Source organism: Lytechinus variegatus, chromosome 9 (genome assembly GCF_018143015.1).
Source record: "Lytechinus variegatus isolate NC3 chromosome 9, Lvar_3.0, whole genome shotgun sequence".
Taxonomy (NCBI): domain Eukaryota; kingdom Metazoa; phylum Echinodermata; class Echinoidea; order Temnopleuroida; family Toxopneustidae; genus Lytechinus; species Lytechinus variegatus.
In genome coordinates this window covers 8,591,629-8,614,509 of record NC_054748.1, presented here as the reverse complement: position 1 = coordinate 8,614,509, position 22,881 = coordinate 8,591,629, and the positions used below count along the sequence as shown (strand labels likewise).

Sequence of the window (22,881 nt, the reverse complement as noted above, 5' to 3'; positions counted from 1 at the left end):
TCTGAAATCCGCAGAGCAGTAATTTGCTGCCAAGTCTCATCATCAATCCGAAGGGTCTTGCGAGGCAGACTTGTGACGACATTGTAGGGGTTAAGTTGTAAAAGCTCTGTAACACTATACTTGTACATATTATATTGTTATCAATCATGTGATTTAGATACTAATACATTGGCGAAAGGCCAGGGTTAGTTTCAATATCCTCAATGGCAAGTAGTGTTAGTTGAAACGTGGTGCTTGCATTATATAATACAAGATACATGCTTTTGAGTAACCTTTTACCCTCAAAGACATATCATTACAATTTCTCACATTAGGAAATTGTGAATAGACCCAGAGCTGAAGATACTGAAGATATTTAGTAGCTCTTTCAGGCGTAAATATTCATATCTGAATGATACGCGCCTTAAAACCCAAGATAACAAGAACAATAATAGCAGGGCCTGCTGGGAGAACGGTTTTCGGAACTGAAATGGCTACCATGGGTAAATATGCCAGTATTACTATTATTATTAACAACAGATACAACAATAGGGATCAGGCCTATGCATGGTACAGCTGAGTGCACAAACATATACTGTACATAAACATGAAAGCTGTAGTATATGGCTACTGTACAATCAAGGAGTACCCAGAAGGAAAAACCAGTAAGACCAGTAAATTTTTTTACTGGTTTCCAGTATAATTTTACTGGTTTCCAGTATATTTTTACTGGGCCAGTTGATTTTTAACTGGACCAGTAAAAATCAACTGGAGACCAGTTCCAACAATTGCATTCCAGTTGAAGCAATTAGTAATACCAGTTAAATTGTTTTTCATTAAACTGGTGTTACTGGTCCAATAAATGGTTTCCAGTAGATTTTTACTGGTTTCCAGTATATGTTTACTGGACCAGTTGATTTTTAACTGGACCAGTAAAAATGAACTGGAGACCAGTTCAAACAATTGCATTCTGGTTACTGGTCCAATAAATAATGACTTTCAAGTCAGATCATTTAACAAATTATGAAAAATGAATCTTGCAATTCAGAGAAAGTTATTATCGTTATCATTTATCATTGTTATCATCATTGCTCTTATGATTATCACAATTATTATTACGATCATTCTTGTAATCATTCTTATTACTGTTATTATTGTTATTGATATTGTAATTATTATTATTAATATTATCATAATTATTAATTATTGATATTATCATAATTATCAATTATTGATATTATCATAATTATCAATTATTGATATTATCATAATTATCAATTATTGATATTATCATTAAAATAATTATTTCCTCTAATTATGATTAAGATCAAAGCAAGATGTATTCCTCTGATATATAGTCAACTGGTCTAAAGTAATTCAATGTTTGAAATTAAACTGGTCAAGACCAGTAATACCAGTAATTCTGATGATGCTGATCATGTGGTTTACCTCATTTGCATATTTCCTGTTTTTTAAAGAAAAATCAGGATTTATAATGGAATATCCTTGCAATATAGCACTCATTGTTGTTTGAAAACCTTCAAAATAAGTGTGTGAACTAATTCACAATGAAAATGTGTAATTTCATACATCACATTCAAAATAACAGCAGAAAGATTAATTTACTAACCATCTTTTCCATCACATTTCACTGGCCATGGTATATAACAAACCAAATGCATGTAATACACGGGACCAGTAAGACCAGTACGGGGACCAGTTCTACCAGTACGAGGACCAGTGAGACCAGTATGAAGACCAGTGAAACAAGTAACAACCACCAGATACAAGACCATTATTAAATTCCAGTACTTCAAGACCAGTTTGATTTTTAACTGGACCAGTAAAATTTTAACTGGACCAGTATGACCAGTTAGACCAATAAAAATGTTCCAATTTCCAGAGTTACCAGTTAAAATTATACTGGTCCAATGGAACTGGTTTTTCCTTCTGGGTACTCAGAGAGTGTACAAACCTCAAATCGTCCAAATTTCTGAAATACATGACACAAACATGGTCCAGGATATTCACAAAGCATATACAATATAGGTAACACACCATTATAAGAATGATATCCCAGAATAACTCAAGAAAATGACAAAACTTAGAGCACAGAGTGAAAGGCAGCCACGCAGGGCGCTCACTAAAAAAAACAAGTACTCATACCTGCGGGGCCCCGTCTTACAAAGAGTTGATCGATCAAGTCAATAACTCTATGGAAATCCATCAGTGCCATACATTTTTCTACAGGAAATTTGCAAAATGTCCTTGATAAACAAAGGAGAACACACCAAGTTGTCAAGAAATCAATGAATTTATGGATATCTATACATTCCTGTCTAGATTTTTTTTAGAACAAACATGCATGTAATGTGTTACCTTTTCTGGCTTCCCATAGTTGCGATTGATCGGATCAATTTCAACTCTTAGTAAAACTAACCATTTTAGGAACTATATCAATAACAAACAGTATTCATATCTCCCTTAATAGTTCTTTTTTTTTAAACAAGTGCACTCCTAGTTACCAATAATGCATACAGCATTTCCAGTTATTTGAAAGCAGGATAAAATAGCATTGTAGGTTAACTGTCTTGCTCACGGGCATAGGTGCCGCGGCCGGGATCGAACCCCGGACTTCCGAATAGTTAGGCGCCTTAGACCACTCGATCGGCCACGGCACCTCCACTTCATGAGTGCAGATCGATTGTGAGCTGAAATTGCACAAATTGAAACTGGCGGATCCAGGGGGGGGGGCACACCCGACCCGTTCCAACACTGACACGAAAATGAGTCGTTATGAGGATAGGTCTACTGTCACTATTACAATTATTATCATTATCATCATCGTCATCATCACTATTATCATCATCATCATCCTTTCAGTACGCCTATAGGTCTTAAGAAAGTCAACATAGATTATTTTTTTTATCTTCAAAAACAAAGATTCACTTTATTGCACCGAGCATGGTGGCTCAGCGGTAGAGCGTCCGCCTCATGAACGGGAGGTCGTGGGTTCGATCCTCGGCCGAGTCATACCAAAGAAAAAATGGGACCTCCTGCGTTCTTGCTCGGCGCTCAGCATTTAAATTGGAGAAAGGTAATGATAACATGTTATGTTATGTTATGCAGGGCCCGCTGGTAGAGCAGTTTCCTATAACTGAAGTGGCTACCCTGGGTAAATAAAACGTTATTATTATTTACTTTAAATACTTATTTTCCAGTAAATTATGCATACTTGTTCAAATTGTTTAGCAATTATGTTCATATTATCGTAAACAGTGATATTGGCCTATAGTATTATATTCTGCACAGTGTTTTGCTGTGGTTTTTTTTTATTTTATATGTTTAATAGTCTTTACTGATCATTCAGTTCAAGAATATATACATAATCTGAAACATAGAAATACTTAATTCCTAATCTGATAGAATACTACATATATAACACATTACTTGCAATTGATATGAGCATATACCATGAGTTACTAAAGTTGCAGAAAATAATCTTCAAAGAATTTAACATTGGGTAAATACCTAGCTAGTCTAAAATACAGAATATAGGGCCTGACATAAAAATGACTTTGCAGCTCTTTCGAATCAAATAAAACTGAGTATTAAATTCATGTAGGCCTACATATATGATTCATGCCGTCATGCGGATGGAAGAATTGATTATCGTGTTTGTCCGACTTGTATTCATTCTACAGTGTGTATCAAAAAAAGTTTACACTTAGAAAAAAAATCCTGTCAAATTATATATTATCGTGAAGATTTTTCCACATTTTAACATTGGTACCGATCCATTTAAGCATATGACGATATACGTGATATACTGGCTGTCGAAAAAGATTTCCGCTTGAGTGAGCACCACTTACTTTTAAAAAGTTTAGTGAAAAATGATTTGCGCAGAACTTTAAAATAGTTATGTGAAAAAAGTAGACCTTCATCACGAAAAGCACATGGAATTTAGCTAGTAAATTGATTTCAAGATATCTTCTATCTTTTTTAACCCGTTTCCTTGCCCAAAACACTTCGAAGAGTGCATTGAGCTCCACCCCACTCCCCGACACACCGAGGCCATCGTGACGATATTTGCTTTACACTGAGCTGTGATTTACATTAAATGGTTTAGGCTTGATTTTTATTTTGTTAATCATTGTCAAGCCTGGGAAAAGTGTGGAGAAACAAGTATTAAATGAAAAATGAAATATAAAACCACTTTAAATGATAAAAACTTAGTGAAAAAATGATGGAGATGTCTGATATAAATTTTTGTTCAGATTCAATTACGTCCTCAGATCCAGCTGGCACACAAAAGTGTAAAGGTTGTGCTTACTAAATGTTGAAATTTCAATTTGGGTGGCAAAATTGTTACAAAATGCTTGAATGTATCCGTTCTATTTCAATTGACTTAAAGTGCAAAGGAAATGCATGAGAAATGTTTCGCAGGGTAAGTTTGATTTCCCTGTTTCACCTTGACACAGCGTGAAAACGAGCATTTCTGCGCAAACAGATTTCTGCGAGCTTTACAAAAGTGGACAGTGCTCCCTCAAATGTGACATTCTGTCGAAACTTTTAGTTTCATTGGATAAATGAGACCCAAACCCAAGATTATATGTGAAAAAATTACCCACATGTTTTAATTCCCAGGGCTTTTTCAAAGTGTAAACTTTTTTTTGATACGCACTGTATAGTAAGGTTCCAGCAGGGACGTTAGAGTGAGACCTGGGGAGCGTTTCATCAATATTTTCATCCGACAAGTTGTCAGATCTGACATCTTTCCTTGATTCTGATTGGCTGAGAGGCTCTGTTCCTATGGTAACTGCCGGATAAAATGGTACTTGTCAGATAAAATGTCCGACAAGTCCTTTCATGAAACGCCCCCCTGGTTCCAGTGATCATTTATTTGTACTTCGGGGATCTGCCCGCCGGAATTTGTATTGATAAAGTTACGATTATGATACTATGCTGTCGAATAACGCACGTGGATCGTGACTTAATTCTAATCAAAAGGTCTATATATTTCCTTTTAATTTCTGACGCTTTGGGGATCTTTAATACCAAGTCATCAAGATAACAAAATTGTAAATAAATTACTTCACTAAAAGATTCTGCTTACATAGACAGGAGGCACACATTGGGGAAGTTTACTCTGAAGAAAAGTTTCTTGTAAAAATAGAATAAAAAATTATAAAAAAAAATATTAGTGAGGGTGTGAGGAAATCCGTTAAGGATTAAGAATTTCAGGTTTTGAATTTGTGAGGTCATGAACGAGCAACTGCCCCATATGTAATGTAAAATACATGAATTTCATTTTCAAAAATTTAATGGTTCCTGATGAGTGATTGTTGTTTCCTTTTCATAATCGGGTGTTGTCTACTAATATACGAAAGGTACACTTGTATAAACCATATCCAATATTCTGATAAAATGACATTACATTGATATTTTACCATTCGCTATGTAAATATTCTGCTCGCATATGACGTCACAATGTTAAGTTCCGATGACCTTTTCATTCTCTGATGGATTTTTCTCAAACCTGCGGCAGTAGGCCTATTTTTAAACCATTTTCTGCTTATTTTTGTAATAATCTTTTTGTCAGGGTGAACTTCACCTTTAGCATGTTTAGTGTCCTCGAAATATGTGATGATCTAAGTAGACAATACGGGACATTATGAAAAATACGAGACATTTGGCTTCCTCCTGCTCGTACGCACGGGCGTCCGTCGATATAACACATATTTTTATGAAAATATGCACCCTTTTTCTTAAAAGCTGATGGAGAGGGGGAAAAATTAATCGTATCAAGTCGGGGTATTCAGTAATGAGTACAGGAGAAAGTATATTTCACTGATTTTCATGATTCATTCCATTTGATTAACTCATCTATTCGTGTTTTGGGGCTAATCGTTCCCTTACGCATTGCTTTTTGGCAGAAGTTCTATGGAAAATGCACCTTTTTTCACACAAACTTTGAGACACTCTGTATTCATTCCCCCATCGCTCGAGAATGAATGGGCAGTTAACGACGGGGTTAAAGATTTATTGAGGAACGGAATGTATATTTCATGAAAATGAAAGCCATTTCCCCATTGGATGTTATCTTCAATACGTGTTTTTTAGATGAAGTTAGTTGTCGAATAGGCTCTCCTGGCATTTGAGGTCTCTATCGGTGACGTCACTCAGGATCGTCATGCCTGAACCATCGGCCGGGCAGGGGTCGCAATGGTAGTATGATTTATGCATAATGCACTCGATATATACAATAATCTTGTCCTCCCGTTCAAATGAATGTGAAACTCATATAATTTTCATCAGAGCATTCAACATCAGTACTGTAGTACACATTTCTTTGTTATAAGTGAATTAAAGTCCCTCCAGTGAGTTTGATCACCCCTATTAAGAAAATGTATCATCCCTACGTTGTAACTCAGTCAGCTGTTTGCACTCAGGGTCACTCCGTGACCTGTGTGTGCGTTCAAGAGTTGTACACGATTTTCTGTCTCATTTAGGCAGAAATCTTTCATAATGTATAATCATGATAATATTGGTCGTTGTGTAGTTAAAGGACAAGTCCACCCCAGAAAGATGTTGATTAGAATGAGAAAAATCTAACTATATAGCACAACGCTTAAAATTTCACTAAAATTGGATGTAAAATATTAAAGTTATGACATTTTAAAGTTTTGCTTGCTCATTTTTCAAAAAGCAGTGATATGCACAACTCAGTGTCATGCAAATAAGTCAGTCGATGGTGTCAATCACGCCTTTCTTTTGTTGTTTCATTGTTTGAATTACACAATATTTCATGTGTTTAGAGATTTGACAACGAATGCTAATTCTACATGTTCAGGGAGGAATTAATCGTTGTTTCTTTTAGTTGGAGATAAGTTTTGATGTAGAATACTTTAATTATGTTTTTATGCATTTGCTTTGTAATATCTGTATATTGTACTTCATGAATTTTGTAAATTGACCCTTTCAGCTTGTTGCTGCTGGTTAATTTACATGTGCATATATACCAATAAATAAATTCACTTTACAATGAGAACGTTAGAATATTTCACATAAATACAATACAAAAGAAATAGTGAGTGGATGGCGTCATCGGTTTCCTAATTTGCATACGGACAAGAAAGTGCATACAACTGTTCTGTGAAATCCAGCGAATTTCGAAATGTCACAATTTTCTTATTTTTTCATCAGATTTTGATGAAATTTTCAGACGGTACGTTATGCTTGTTGGATTTTTTCTCTTCAGTATTAAAATCAACTTTTTGTTGGCGTGGATTTGTCAATATCAAAACAAGTTTTAAAAGGCGAAATGTAAAAGAAATTGAACGACTTTCTTATGTATGCGAGTTACATCTTTCCCTATATGATGTTGTAGTATTGGTGCATACAAACATACTGAAATATATTCTGTATGTTTTCAACTTTGAATCAGTGATTACTTGGTAAGTAGAATTACGATTGTTTTATTCGTGTATAACTTTGGGAGCGTTAGTATGTAGGGCTATATTGTGCGACACGGCCCCATGCAATATGCAAATCACTGACAGTGTCTCTTTATTTTAGGGGTTTTTGGTTTAAAAACAAAAAAGTACCGCGAGTTAAGACGTCAGATAATTAGCGATGACAGAGAGGAAAAAAGAATTATGTACTACGAATTGTTTGCCATTTCAGACTCATGCAATTGGTAGGCCCTAAATCGACAATAACCGATTGTTTTTCGAATTCCACATGAAATTTATTTAACAAGCACTATCCGGATCTCCTATAGCTGCCTCCGGGCCGGATGAAGCTCACTTTTTCTTATTTTCCTGGAGAGGAAACCTAGTAGAGTCAATGTAGGCCTACCAACCAATAATCCAACTCAATAACCCACAAGATGAGTCATTTGACATGACAGTTCATACAAAGACACGGGCAGGATCGACTGATCTATTTTGCTTTCATAAATAATTATAATATCCAGTATTCCAGTTATTATTCTGTGCATCATGTTCGTCATCATTTGGGTGAATGTAATCTGAGACTGTTGTTCTGTGCCAAGATCACCAAAGCATGACGTATATTGAATCAGAAGCGCTTTGACGGAAAACATGGACCACCACCTAGCTTTTCAACTGTAGCTAAACCACCACTTGCACTCTCATGGATAGTCGGCGTGTATTGGATCCGCATACCAAACGAACACACAAACCGGAATTACGGTGCATGCATCGCCTCTGGGATCAACGCGGGGAGGCACGGCTGACACAGGAGGTGATTTACCGTACGACTTCACGTACATGTACCGGCACAGCGAGTCTTCCTGGTATCAAATGGCGAAATCTGGCGGTAGCATGGACGACGATATTTCGCCTCCACCGACATTCCGAGAGAGTCCTACCCCGACCAAGAAGGGAAAAAAGAAATTCCCAGCATTAACTAAAACAAAACTAAAACCAGGACCACCTCAGAGTCTTGGGCAAGATCAAGGTTTGAATGCAAAGCAAATGAACAGGCGAAAGGGGAGCAACCCACTTTTTGTGTTAGATGATGTCAGGAATTTACGCTCCAACTCTCTTCGAACTGGCGACAATTTTGATTCTGAACCGGCAGAAATCTTCGATGATGAACCCAGGTTTAAAAGCGAAGGGTACAGGCCAAGACCTGTCTTCAACAAAGCACCAATGCCACGCAAATCTTCAGAGGGCCTAGGAACGAAGAAAGGTGAGTACAGACATTTTGTAAAACCGATCTCGACCACATCCCTAGACCCAAGTTACGGAAATACTTACAGGGCACAGAATGAAGACCTATATTGTTTCTTTTTGTTATGATCCAGATCATGCATGTACCTTCGTTAATATCATATTTTTATATTAAGAATAAATCGCAATATATAATATATTCGCGATCACGACTGAGAGGACAAATTCACAAGAAAAATAATGAATGATCCTGGAATGATAATCAATATTTTGAGGGCACATAATGATGTTAGCATAGCTCGTATAACCCCTAGCTTGGTCTATACTATAGGCTCAAAGTTGAATCTCAGTGGATAATATGGAGTTCAGTTTGGCTGTATAGATGTTATGTTATGAATTAAATATTTTAATGACTCCAATTTTGCATGCCCTGTGTTCTATAATATGTATGATTTATATAATGTTTTTGCTTTGTATATTTTTGTCACTTGTATAAAAACATGTTTTGTTTTTTGCTTTTTAGGGCCCCCTTTGATACCAGCTTTTGCTGAAAGGGCACCCTATTGAAATATTGTTTAATAAATTAATTAACAAATGTGCTGTTACCCAACTTGCAGATAATTCACTATAACATTTCCCAAAAAAGTTGTCCTATGTATATATATATATATATATATATATATATATATTTATATATATATATATATATATATATATATATATATATATATATGTACAGTGGCGTAAGAGGTGGGGGGCAAGCTGCCCCCCCCCCCCCTGGTGGATTTCACCGGGAAAATAAACGAAACGAGAAAAAGAGAAAGGGAAAGGGAAAGAGAGAAATAGAGGAAAGGGAAAATAAAGGAACAGAAAGAAATAAACATAAATAGAGAAAATGGAAGGAAAGCGGGAAAAGGAACGAAATAACATTTTAGAAAGTACAAATATGCGGAAATACTAATACATTAGCATTATTAGCAAGAGAGGGTTCTACCCCGACCAAGAAGGGAAAAAAGAAATTCCCAGCATTAACTAAAACAAAACTAAAACCAGGACCACCTCAGAGTCTTGGGCAAGATCAAGGTTTGAATGCAAAGCAAATGAACAGGCGAAAGGGGAGCAACCCACTTTTTGTGTTAGATGATGTCAGGAAATTACGCTCCAACTCTCTTCGAACTGACGACAATTTTGATTCTGAACCGGCAGAAATCTTCGATGATGAACCCAGGTTTAAAAGCGAAGGGTACAGGCCAAGACCTGTCTTCAACAAAGCACCAATGCCACGCAAATCTTCAGAGGGCCTAGGAACGAAGAAAGGTGAGTACAGAAATTTTGTAAAACCGATCTCGACCACATCCCTAGACCCTAGTTACAGAAAGACTTACAGGGTACAGAATGAAGACCTAAGCTATACTGTTTCTTTTTGTAATGATCCAGATCATGTACCTTCGTTAATATCATTATATTTTTTATATTATATATCAAGAAAGAATCGCAATATATAATATATTCGCGATCACGACTGAGAGGACAAATTCACAAGAAAAATAATGAATGATCCTGGAATGATAATCAATATTTTGAGGGCACATAATGATGTTAGCATAGCTCGTATAACCCCTAGCTTGGTCTATACTATAGGCTCAAAGTTGAATCTCAGTGGATAATATGGAGTTCAGTTTGGCTGTATAGATGTTATGTTATGAATTAAATATTTTAATGACTCCAATTTTGCATGCCCTGTGTTCTATAATATGTATGATTTATATAATGTTTTTGCTTTGTATATTTTTGTCACTTGTATAAAAACATGTTTTGTTTTTTGCTTTTTAGGGCCCCCTTTGATACCAGCTTTTGCTGAAAGGGCACCCTATTGAAATATTGTTTAATAAATTAATTAACAAATGTGCTGTTACCCAACTTGCAGATAATTCACTATAACATTTCCCAAAAAAGTTGTCCTATGTATATATATATATATATATATATATATATATATATATTTATATATATATATATATATATGTACAGTGGCGTAAGAGGTGGGGGGCAAGCTGCCCCCCCCCCCTGGTGGATTTCACCGGGAAAATAAACGAAACGAGAAAAAGAGAAAGGGAAAGGGAAAGAGAGAAATAGAGGAAAGGGAAAATAAAGGAACAGAAAGAATAAACATAAATAGAGAAAATGGAAGGAAAGCGGGAAAAGGAACGAAATAACATTTTAGAAAGTACAAATATGCGGAAATACTAATACATTAGCATTATTAGCAAGAGAGGGTTCTACCCCGACCAAGAAGGGAAAAAAGAAATTCCCAGCATTAACTAAAACAAAACTAAAACCAGGACCACCTCAGAGTCTTGGGCAAGATCAAGGTTTGAATGCAAAGCAAATGAACAGGCGAAAGGGGAGCAACCCACTTTTTGTGTTAGATGATGTCAGGAAATTACGCTCCAACTCTCTTCGAACTGACGACAATTTTGATTCTGAACCGGCAGAAATCTTCGATGATGAACCCAGGTTTAAAAGCGAAGGGTACAGGCCAAGACCTGTCTTCAACAAAGCACCAATGCCACGCAAATCTTCAGAGGGCCTAGGAACGAAGAAAGGTGAGTACAGAAATTTTGTAAAACCGATCTCGACCACATCCCTAGACCCTAGTTACAGAAAGACTTACAGGGTACAGAATGAAGACCTAAGCTATACTGTTTCTTTTTGTAATGATCCAGATCATGTACCTTCGTTAATATCATTATATTTTTTATATTATATATCAAGAATGAATCGCAATATATTCGCGATCACGACTGAGAGGACAAATTTCACAAAGAAAAATAATGAATGATCCTGGAATGAAAATCAACATTTTGAGGGCACATAATGATGTTAGCATAGCTCGTATAACCCCTAGCTTGGTCTATACTATAGGCTTACCCTCCTCTCAAAGTTGAATCTCAGTGGATAGTATGGAGTTTAGTTTGGCTGTATAGATGTTATGTTATGAATTAAATATTTTAATGACTCCAATTTTGCATGCCCTTCTGTGTTCTATAATATGTATGATTTATATAATGTTTTTGCTTTGTATATTTTTGTCACTTGTATATACATGTTTTGTTTTTATGCTATTTAGGGCCCCCTTTGATACCAGCTTTTGCTGAAAGGGCACGTTTATTGAAATATTGTTTAATAAATTAATTAACAAATGTGCTGTTACCCAACTTGCAGATAATTCATCATAACATTTCCCCAAAAAGTTGTCCTATGAGTATATATATATATATATATATATACAGTGCCGTAAGAGGTGGGGGCAAGCTGCCCCTCCCCCACCCCCCGGGCGGATTTCACCGGGAAAATAAACAAAACGAGAAAAAGAGAAAGGGAAAGGGAAAGAAAGAGGAGAGGGGAAAGGGAAAATAAAGGAACAGAAAGAAATAACATAAATAGAGAAAATGGAAGGAAAGCGGGCAAAGGAACGAAATAACATTTTAGAAAGTACAAAATATCATGAAGTACTAATACATTAGCATATATCAAGAGAGGGATATAAAATCAAAAGATATGACTCAATGACACGGGCAAGAATGGCGGTAAATGGGGGAAAGAGGAAGAAAGAAACTGGAAATGAACGTAGAGCCAAAAACCTATTTGGAAATCTGGGGAGTGTTTCATCAACATTTTTGTCCGACAAGTTGTCAGATCTGACATCTTTCTCTGACTCTGATTGGCTGTGAGGCACTGTTACTATGGGACTTGTCGGAAAAACGTCCGACAAGTCCTTTCATGAAACGCTCCCCAGAATATAGAGAAAAGGGACGGGAAAAAGGGGAATAACTTAATAACACGACCAGGTTGCGGAGGATTGAAAAATACAAAGAACTGGAAGAAAGGTGGATGGCGTCTATTGTATATAAGCTTGCAAACTTTTATGCACTAATGGTCGCAATCAGGACAAAAACTCCCGGGAAAATCCTTAGCCAAAGAAGGGTTAGATAAGTGCTAGTTATATCCCCCGATATTATGTCCTAACCTCAGTAAAGCTTTGCGCTGGCAAGATTTACCACAAAAAGCATGTTTACTTTGGCTACATTTACAAAGCAACAATCAAATAACTAGAATTTAATCATTTTCAAAGGCCATTTTTCTGGCTCGCTTCGCTCGCTGGCAACTTTTAGAAATTTTTCCACATTTGCTATGTTGTGCTGCCTCAAAATATTTAGTTTATTATCCGCATCTGCGTTAAAGTCAATATGTGTTGTGTATGTATACCCATGATTTAATCAAGTGGCCATCTGCAATGTTTAAAAACATTTGGGGCACCAAGCAGTGAGTTGGCCCCACCCCCAAAATTTTGACAAATAAAAAAGTGTATAGTAAATGTTGTCATAAGCATCCTACTAAAGTTGTATAGTGCTCCAAAATAGCCTTTTCGTTTCTTAAATTTTGAAAATTTTCTCATCCATTCACTGTTAGCTCCAAATAATTTTTGTCGGTAACATAAAGTTCGGCCAATTTATAAAATTAAAAATGTCACCCGCGCTATACACGCTCGAAGTAGCTGTTGACTGAGATAAGAAAATTATCTGTACAAATGGGAATTAAACATCCAATGTTCAAGTAAATATGCTTCTCTGGATTAAAGTTTCCATTATTCGTTTTAGCGAGATACGTATCCTGCGTACTCCTAATTTTCATAAATAAAAAAATTTCAGCTCGCGCTACGCGCTCGCATTAAAAGTTTAATTAAATAGCCATCCAGTTCACAAAAAGTGTTTATAGAACGTCCAGTTATCATCTCAGGATGTCAAAATATTTCAGCTCGCGCTTCGCGCTCGCATTTTTTTTTGGTGAGATATCATCTTCAAACAGTCCCTTACAGATCCCTTTTCAAGTCAGTAGGGTCTACAGTGAAAACAATAGCTCACGCTTCTTGCTCAATTTTGAGATATAGGCAAAATATTTGTGTGTTCTTTTGTCTTCCTCGAGGTTAAAAATCCTGGGGCCGCCATTGCCCCGGACCCGATCCGCATAGCACTGGCCCCCAAAAGTTCTACTACTGAGAACAAAAAAGAAAGATGAAAGAAAAGGAAATGGGGAAGATGTAAGGTACGATGTTATTTTCTAGATATACCATGTCAAAATCAATCTCAAATTTAGATTATCATGAAAAGCTGATTAAGGGATGGTCTGGGCTGAAAATACTGATATCTAAATGAATAGAGTAAATTTCACAGAGCAAAATGCTGAAAATTTCATCAAATCGGATAATAAATAACAAACTTATTGAATTTTAAAGTTTATCAATATCTTTTTAAAACAGTTATATGCATATCGTCATGAATATTCATTAGGTAGGCTGATGACATCACATCCCCACTTCCCATTTTTTATGCTGTTACATGAAATAATGAATGTTTCATTTTTTCATACATACATATTTAAATGACGTGTCTTCATCATGACGAAATAAGTTGTGGCAATAAATAACCAATGCACTTGATCAGTTGTCAATTGTTTTATTTCTTGGTAGATTTTTCTTTTATTTTTGCAAACCTTATTTCATATATTAAAATACAAAAGAACGAGTGGGGATATGACATCATCAGCCAACCTAATGGATATTCATAAATACATGCCGAGCACTGTTTCACCGGAATAATGCAAATCTTTAAAATTCAATACTTCGTTATTGGTCGTCCGATTTTGATCTAAATTTCAGCATTTTGCTTTGTGAACTTTACTCTATTTATTGAGATATAAATCTCTTTGATCAGCCTGGACAAAGACCCGATTAAACTCGTATAGGCCTACCTAATTTTGTTGAAGGCGCCTACTGTCTTGTGATTATGAATCCCAGTGAAATAAAACGAAATCGAAGTATTGATTTTGATTGATTTTTTGATGAGCTATGATTAAACACGTGAGTGCATGATGCCGAATGGGAGTCTGAATTACTCTGAATCTGTAGGCCTATTACTCCTGTCATGTATGTATGAAACTCAGTTTGCGTATATCCTCTAAGGGAGGGCGCTATATATGAGATTACGTATACGTATAGATCGTACCTCTGTGAGATTATGACGTCATAATGGCTCCGATGACGTCTTATGAATAACACATGTTATCCTTACTCATGCACACCTCACAAGACGATCTAATAAATTGGTCTCATTTCTTACAATTGGATCATTCTGGACGAATATTGACATAGCCTATGCAAAAATATCGTAAAACATTTCAATGCAGTTTTACACTGCAAAAACTCCGATGTTGATTTAACACCAGCCTGTAATCTAAATATGTTCACATGCACCAGAGAAGTGTTAAACAACACCAGTTTCATTTTGGTCTAACACCAGATACATGTAGGTGTTTATACAACACCAATTAGTATTAAAACAACATCGGTTTGATTCCAAACTGATGTTGTTTCAACACTAATCTGGTGTGGACATATATAGATTCCGGGTTGGTGTTAAATTAACACCGAAGTTTTTGCAGTGTAGCAAACCAACTTTGTCAGAGTAGCCTACACCACCTTTGAGTAAAGATGTAGGCCTAATTGATCTGACAAATCAATATTAAGAGATGGAGAACCATCCGACACATTCCCTTTAAAGGGGAAGTTCACCCTGATAAAAATTTTATTGAAAAAAAATCACAGAAAACATTATAAAAATTATTGCCGAAGGTTTGAGAAAAAATCATTAAATAATTAAAAAGTTATTCGAATTTCAATTATTTGATTTGTGACGTCATGTGCGAGCAGCATTCCTACATAGCGAATGGTAAAAAATCAATGAAATGTCATTTTCTCAGAAAATTGAAAATGGTTGTCACTGTACCTTTTGTGTATCAATAGACAAATCATTTCACACCCGATAATGAATAGAAAACAAAATTAAGTCATCAGGAACCATACAAAATTTGAAATTCCTGCATTTTATTTATATTACATAACACATGGGGCAGCTGCTCGTTTATGACGTCACAAATCCAAAACTTTGAACTCTAAATTTTCTTACTCCTTAAAGGATTTTCCTCAAACCTTCATCAATATTTTTTACTATTTTTTCTGCTATTTTTACAACAAAGTTTTCTTCAGGGTGAACTTCTCCTTTAAAGCAACTTTGATGCCGCAATGATAAAATGATAATTATGTCAGACATGTTCTTTATTGGATTGTTGTAGCAAATTGAAAACAAAAGCTTCAGACCTATAAGTCCTATCATGCCTATGGCCAGAGTACATGCTTCTGTAATGTACTTTTCGCTGCCTCCGGTCGGATATTATAAGGAGACACATTGCCAGATTTCACAGTGGAAAGCAAAAATAAATGTTACTGTATCTATTGAAATGTGATTCGAAATCACACTCTACCGGCCGCACTGTAACCCACAACACCGCAAATAGATTATTCTCTCAAACTAATAATTTTTTTTATGTACGTTGGTAAATGTTGATTTAAAAAAACGTCAAATTCTAAGGGCTTTCCAATTTTTGAAGCGATTATCATATTAAATATTATCATTTTGCTCGATTCCATGTTTGGGTTAATAAAACAATTATCAAACACCTCAAAATGGTCAGCCTTGTCCACGCAATTAATTTTCCTCATTATTATCACAGTATTCAGACACTAGGACCTAATATATTTTTTAATATTCAAGTTTTTATTGAAAGAAACCATTAAAAAGGTACAATATCTAAAACGGATTTACATGCAACATAAAATGATGGAACAACAAATTAAGATTTCGTATTAAGAGATGCAAAAGAAATATTGGTGGATGACGTTTATGGCAGATAATAAGTACTACAGGCTCCCATGAGTCCCATTCACTCACGTGTTAAATCACAGCTCATTAAATATTCACTCAAGATCAATCCCTCTATATAATATTTTGTTTTAAGGCAGTGGTCCCCAGGCGATCGACCTGCGCCAGGGTGCAGAGTTTGAAGAAATGAGACCTGATTCACTCTTGAACTGACGATGATTCTACTTCTGCTTCTTTGACACACAAATAGGGTTTCCAGTCTACCCCCCCCCCCTTCCCCCCGTCCCTAGACATGGGATTATTTTGTTTAAGTTTCAAATTTTAGTCTGCGCTTGTAGGACGTTCAGCACTTAGGATTACTTATATATTTGAACTTTCACAAGACATACACCACAAACCGCAAATCGGAGACGTAGAATAGCTAACCTCAATAACAATTCACATTTTATATTCCACAGCAAGCTACATGGGAAAAGAATTTGATGATTCAAATTCATCAAAATATCTCTTCGAGAACTCTAAGAAACCATTAAAACAAAAGTGGACACAGTCATCACCAGCACAATTACCTGATAAACCACGTCCTGGTAACTTGCCAACTTCGACTCCACCAGGACCACCTGCAGCACATCTAGCGACCCCACCACCAGCACCACCACCACCACCTCCACCAACCGTACCTTTGAATCATCCGACGAATGTACCTCCAAAGGCATTACTTGACGAAATTCGCCATCGTTCTAAGGGTTCTCCAGGTAGGCATATTTAAACACTCGTTTTTCTCTATATGGTTGTGTGTAAGTGTGTGTGTGTATGTGTGCCTGTTTTTACACATGCTAAATATTCATCATTAGCCTTATTTTTCACTGGAATCATCATTTAAATTACGATTTTTTTACCGTGTGAAAGGGCGAGATTTTACATTTACTTACGAGCGACTTTACAAAAGACTGGTTATCCTTCAATAAGAACAACGACAGCACCAATGGAAATCTGGTTAATCATTTACCACAAGAAATGATCACCAGGCGTGCGAAGGGTTGCTCTTTTGCTAAATTGCCAATTCGTCTACTGCCAACTATTCCACTCGCCACATGTTCTACACTGTTAGAAAAATTATCCTTAAAAGAAGTTTCTGCAGCAGAGTCTCGAGAACACCTGTAATCTTACCAGATTGCGTAATCTTACAGGAAATTGGTATCTGGTGTATGGAATCTTACAAATTTCCTTAAATGAAACACCCTTTTCCCCTTTTTAAACAGACCTGTTCTGTTAAATTGCAGAAAAATTCATATTTTATGAATTTACAGAATAATTCTGTTATTGCATTCTGCAAAATCTTCTTTTTTCTGTAAAATCAGGGTTTTTTTAACAGTGTAATGCCATTCCGTCCATCAACATTTCGTCTAACAACCATTTGGTCCAATCGTCACTTCGCTGGATTAATCTCGATATTGTAATCCTAAGTCAACTTCATTTCCTGACTCGGTAGTGATCACTATTATTATTATTCCAACTTTACTTCTTTATCGCGAAATCTACATTTTATGGATACATTTCGTATTCATATACATGCCCTGTAGTATACAGCAAATAATATAAGTCGTCGACTCACATCTGCATATATGTTGCTCATTATGAACTATTTTGAGATTTAGAAATGTGACAACTTCTTTGTATAAAGTAACATCTGAGTTTGACATGAAATAAGTAGGGTTAAGTTTGTTTGGCTTGTCTTGATTTGTTCCAATCATTAATCGGGGACACCGGACCTTTAAATGGCATTGAGAAATGAAATCGGGAGGATATCACTTACGGAAGTGAACTTTGTGATTGGAGCATGGAGACACTTGTAGTCTGCTGTGCAAACCCTTCACTCGAGTAAAGGGTCTGAATTGCAACCTACCCATGGCTTGTTTACTGAAGTTTTGTATATGCTAGTCTTTGCGTGGAGACACACTTGTTGATCAAAGTTTCAGTCAGGGTCTGTGCCCGCAGACTAAGGCACTTTCCTCCATGATTCGATAGGACACATGCAGCAGGCTGTGTTACCCGGAGGGGCCACTTACATTGACGAGTGGATACCATGCGCGACCAAAAAAACACGTAAAAAGGATGTCTTTTTCACGATAGGGCACGTTACGTACGTAACGTGATAAGGGTGTCAAAAACACAAAAATAATGAAAAAGGGGTATCTATTTCGCTAGGGAAATTACGTGTTTAGGGTCGAATTTGCGGGGATGATAAAACAAAATTAAAATGTTTTATAAAGGATGTCCTTTTTGCCCCAACACTTCGTGTTTAGAGTCCGATTTGCGCTAGGTGTAGAAGATGGGGTCGTACTAAACCAAATAAGGTAAAGCCGACGACCGAAGGACCCGTAACAATAAAACATTCCTGTACTTGTTTAGGGGTTCATTTCAGGGAATATTTGCCAAGAGTATATCGTTTTGTTTCCAATACTTGTTAAGGGTAGGGTTTCACACGCCAATACTTGTTAAGGGGTGCATTTTCAGAATATGGAAATTACGTGTTTAGGGTGCTTTTCGAGACCCCATGGTCGCGCATGGTATCCACTTGTGAATGGAAGTGGCCCCCCCGGGAGGCTGTGTTACCAGGTCAGGCTAAGGCCGGATATAATCATTATCGAGAACACTTTTCAACATTTCCTGACCACGACAGTGAATGCTGTACAGTCGGTCGATGATTGCCTTATACGTTGCGATTATGTGGACCATTCCATCCATTTGTATGTCGATGCGAGCGTGCTATACACATCAGTTGTTTTTGGCGGGAACAAGGAGATATTGATGGGAGTTTGCATTTCCTTCAAAATTACCCTCAAAGCTACATGTGTTGGAAAGAAGAATGTGAGGATCACAAGCTCCTTGTCACCGGATTTTGAGGATTGCTGTTAACGTGATACTTTTCTGTCATTCTGAATATCCGCGTATTAGTTTTATGATGTTATCTTCGTTATGTTTTTTTTCTTCTGAATATCTAGTGAGAAACACACGGGATCTGAAACATCCGCGCTTCTTTTCGAGACCTTGTGTTACCAGAGCTTGTCCCTGCGAATTGTTATCGCATTGTATGTCATTGTATTTCTCTCTGTTATTATTATTATAAGTCATGTTGATATAGCTACTTCGAGGATCTTCTATCCGCCCTTCAACAGTTTAAGGGTGTGTTTGCCGAGGAAAACCTATTGTGCGAATTCTATAGAATCGCGATCTTAGGATTTAACTCGCACAATATCACTAAAGGGCTAACTACTCAGACAGGCTGAATGTTCCTAACAGAAAAGTGTTAATATTGCAATATCGGTTTCACAATTCTTTTTGGACTGAATGTTCTTTATCAATTAATCACTGTGAACTGTTGAGCCGATACATAGATTCGATTGGAAGTGATTCAATGCATTTCCACATTGATCGCAGAGAAACAACGACAACATTCTTTCTGTTCCGTAAAGAATTGTTAGTGGATAATTGAGATCAGGATATGTGTCGCTTCTGGTCGGATGTTATGTTGTGGCCCCATTCTGGTTAAGCCGTGCCTTTATAGAACTCTCCTTCAACGGCATATCCTCATGACTTTGTGATTATGATCATTATGGACTGACTTGGGGATGCACACATGAAGTCGCAACTCCTTAACTTTTGTTGCTTTAAGAAATTCTGATGAGTGTTGCAGAATTATATGTCTATAGAGCCATTTCAAAATCTTTGGCTGCATCTTGAAGGTATTTTTGTGTATAAATTTCCTATTATCTGGTCAAAGATTGATCTTGTCGCTGTGAACAAAATGAGGGTGAAAAGGAAGACACCTAGATCAAATCGGCCAGGAGCTACTGTTAATAGTACACCAAATCGCAGTACTCCGTTTGTAGAAGTGGATGGAAGTGGAATTCAGTTAGAACAGGATGAGAACTTGCAGAAAACCGACTTAAGTACGGATGGCCCACGTCCTTTATTGGACGACTCGAGCCGCGTATCTCCGTCTTCGTCGGATACGAAGGAAAGTACAAAGCTGGCTGACAGGTACGATGCTATAGAACTCCAAGGCGCGTCTATTGGTGTCTTTCATGCTTCGACTAAAGTGCATTTGGATGTTCCTTATAAAGGGGTTAAAAGGCGAGAAAGATCGAAGAGTCCGGTCGGAGGGCGAAAAGACCGGATTCCGGCCAAGAGCAAAATGTCATTGCCAGGAAGTGGCATGGTAAGGGGTGAAGATAAAAGAAGTAGTAGGGAGATCAAAACAATGAAATCTTATCCAGCATCGAGTGCACCGGGTGTTTGGGAAAAGACAAATACTCAACCTGATTCTTTTGCTTACGATCGCGAGGATGCTTACGATAGTGACGATGAAGCAGACATTGGTACCACCAGGAGGATTAAGACATTGGAAAAGCGTAGTCAAGTGAAGGACATGCCAAAGGATGTGACTGCATCACCGAAGAAGTCGAGTTCCCCGGTTGTTCGAAAGAAGATCACCAAGGTCACTCCAAGAGAAGCACCAGGGGAAGATGAGCCAGACATGGGACCTACCAGAGTAAGAGGGAAATATGCCCCATCATCCTACCTGGATAAACCTTTGGACGAGTATGGCTCAAAACAGAGAAGATCGACAAAGACTGCAGAAAATCAGAAAAGGGCCCCTGCTAAGACCCAATCGCGGCCTAAAGGAAATGACGAACCGGATATAGGTCCCACAAGATATAGCACAAAGTATACGGACCTAAATGACAGTTTAGACGGCATGGAGGTGTCTCAGAATGCAATTTCAGAGCCATCGGTTAAGACTGCGACAATGAAGGCAAAACTAAATCCATCGTCGGGAAAGACGAAGAGCATTAAGAAGGCAATGGCTTATAATTACACTGGTATTCGAGCCACTGAAAGTGGTGCGTCATTCTCTAAGAAAGACTCTTTGTGGAAAGACAATGTTGGAGGACTGATCAAGAACGTCTATGGAAGCTTGACAAAGCGAAATGAAAAGAACTCAGTCAAATCTGGACAAGGAAAGGAAGTGCGAAACAAGGATGGTAGTCAACAAAGGAAAACTGAAACCAATGAAGAATTCACCGATTCATATTCTTCCTCTTCAAATTTACCCACCCTTTTACGCCAGCTATCTACAGTCGCACACTATGGAGATTATAATGGTGAATATCTTAATCAATATGAAATCATATTAATATTTCTTTTTTATTATCGGTTCTAACATATTAAAGCGTTGCTAAAAAACACTGTTTATCTTTTCCCCATTATACTTTCGCCTTTATGTATATTTCGTTTGGATAGATGGCCTATGTGGTATCCAAAGGTGTCGATCCCTGGCGATAGAGGATATACATCCCCAACGTTTTCACAAGCTCTATTTCTTTTTAGTGCCTATTTGTAATCAAGCTATATATTTTGTATTTGTATCAACGATTTATTGCCAATCTGGCTCAATCCTCAAACGCTTAAGCTTGAATAATTCAGGTTGGATAGTCTGTATTATCATCACTAATTTACCGTGTTTACCGTAGAACATAATCATGATTCTTCATAATCGTAACCGTTTATCATAATTATGACAAATATTATCGTGATGATAAGGAGAGTGCATAAGGCGATCATTATTATGATGATAATAATAATACCAACATGCTTATATACAGCGCATATCACTGCCAAATGCGTCCCTATGCGCTCAATTGGATGGCTTTAATAGCCCCGCAGCGCCATTTACAGCGCGGTGGCATTTCAAGGAATAAATTCCTGCCAGGTACCCATTTACCTAACCTGGGTCAAGTGGATTAATTTCTTGCCGAAGGAAATTACGATATGGCTGGGATTCTAACCCACGACCCTCTGTTTCAAAGTCAGAAGACTAATCCACCGGGCCACAACGCTCCACACATCTGTATCTGGTGACATGACCATTGATTCCCCCCCCCCCATATCTTTATCCTATTTTGTTATTGAATTGAACCATTCCTTTGGGAAACTGTTAAATTGAGATAGATTGGGCAATAAAAAAATTTCCAGGAAGAAATATGATAATTTTTGTAATAAAAAATAAAGCAATCAATAATATAAAGCAGCCATTAAGGAAAATTTCACGCTTACACGGAGTTGGTTTTGATGAAAGCAGAATACTCAGAGAAAATGATTAGTGAATGTTTGATTAAGATCCATCTAAGAATATTATAGAGATTCTTTTTTCTATTTTTCCCCCTTCTGACGTCATTTGTGAGCAGCGCCCTATATTATTTAATATAATTTCTATAAATTCCGATTTTCAATCGAACATGATAAATGGAATTAATTTGCTTATAAGAGGCTGTATGTAATGATATGCCTGATGATTTTTTCCCGCACAAATAAAATCCATTTAAGATTTTGGGGAACACAGCAATTGGGGGGGGGATTTA

At 36.9% G+C, this 22,881-nt stretch overlaps 1 protein-coding gene across 4 annotated transcripts in view; it reads left to right on the top strand.

Annotated features, from left to right (window-relative positions):
* The first annotated feature begins 7,872 nt into the window (after positions 1–7,872).
* Positions 7,873–22,881, top strand: part of LOC121420992 — a 40,815-nt gene continuing 25,806 nt past the window's right edge. Inside the window, exons 1-4 of one of the 4 annotated variants that reach the window (XM_041615561.1) lie at positions 7,873–8,367; positions 9,666–9,995; positions 11,174–11,284; positions 16,915–17,211. In XM_041615561.1, the coding sequence (XP_041471495.1) occupies positions 8,274–8,367; positions 9,666–9,995; positions 11,174–11,284; positions 16,915–17,211 (832 nt within the window). In that variant the 5' untranslated portion in view covers positions 7,873–8,273. Of the gene's footprint in view, positions 8,698–9,665; positions 9,996–11,173; positions 11,285–16,914; positions 17,212–20,165; positions 21,625–22,881 lie in introns of those variants that run through there. The other 3 variants (XM_041615560.1, XM_041615562.1, XM_041615559.1) reach the window with 3 other exon arrangements.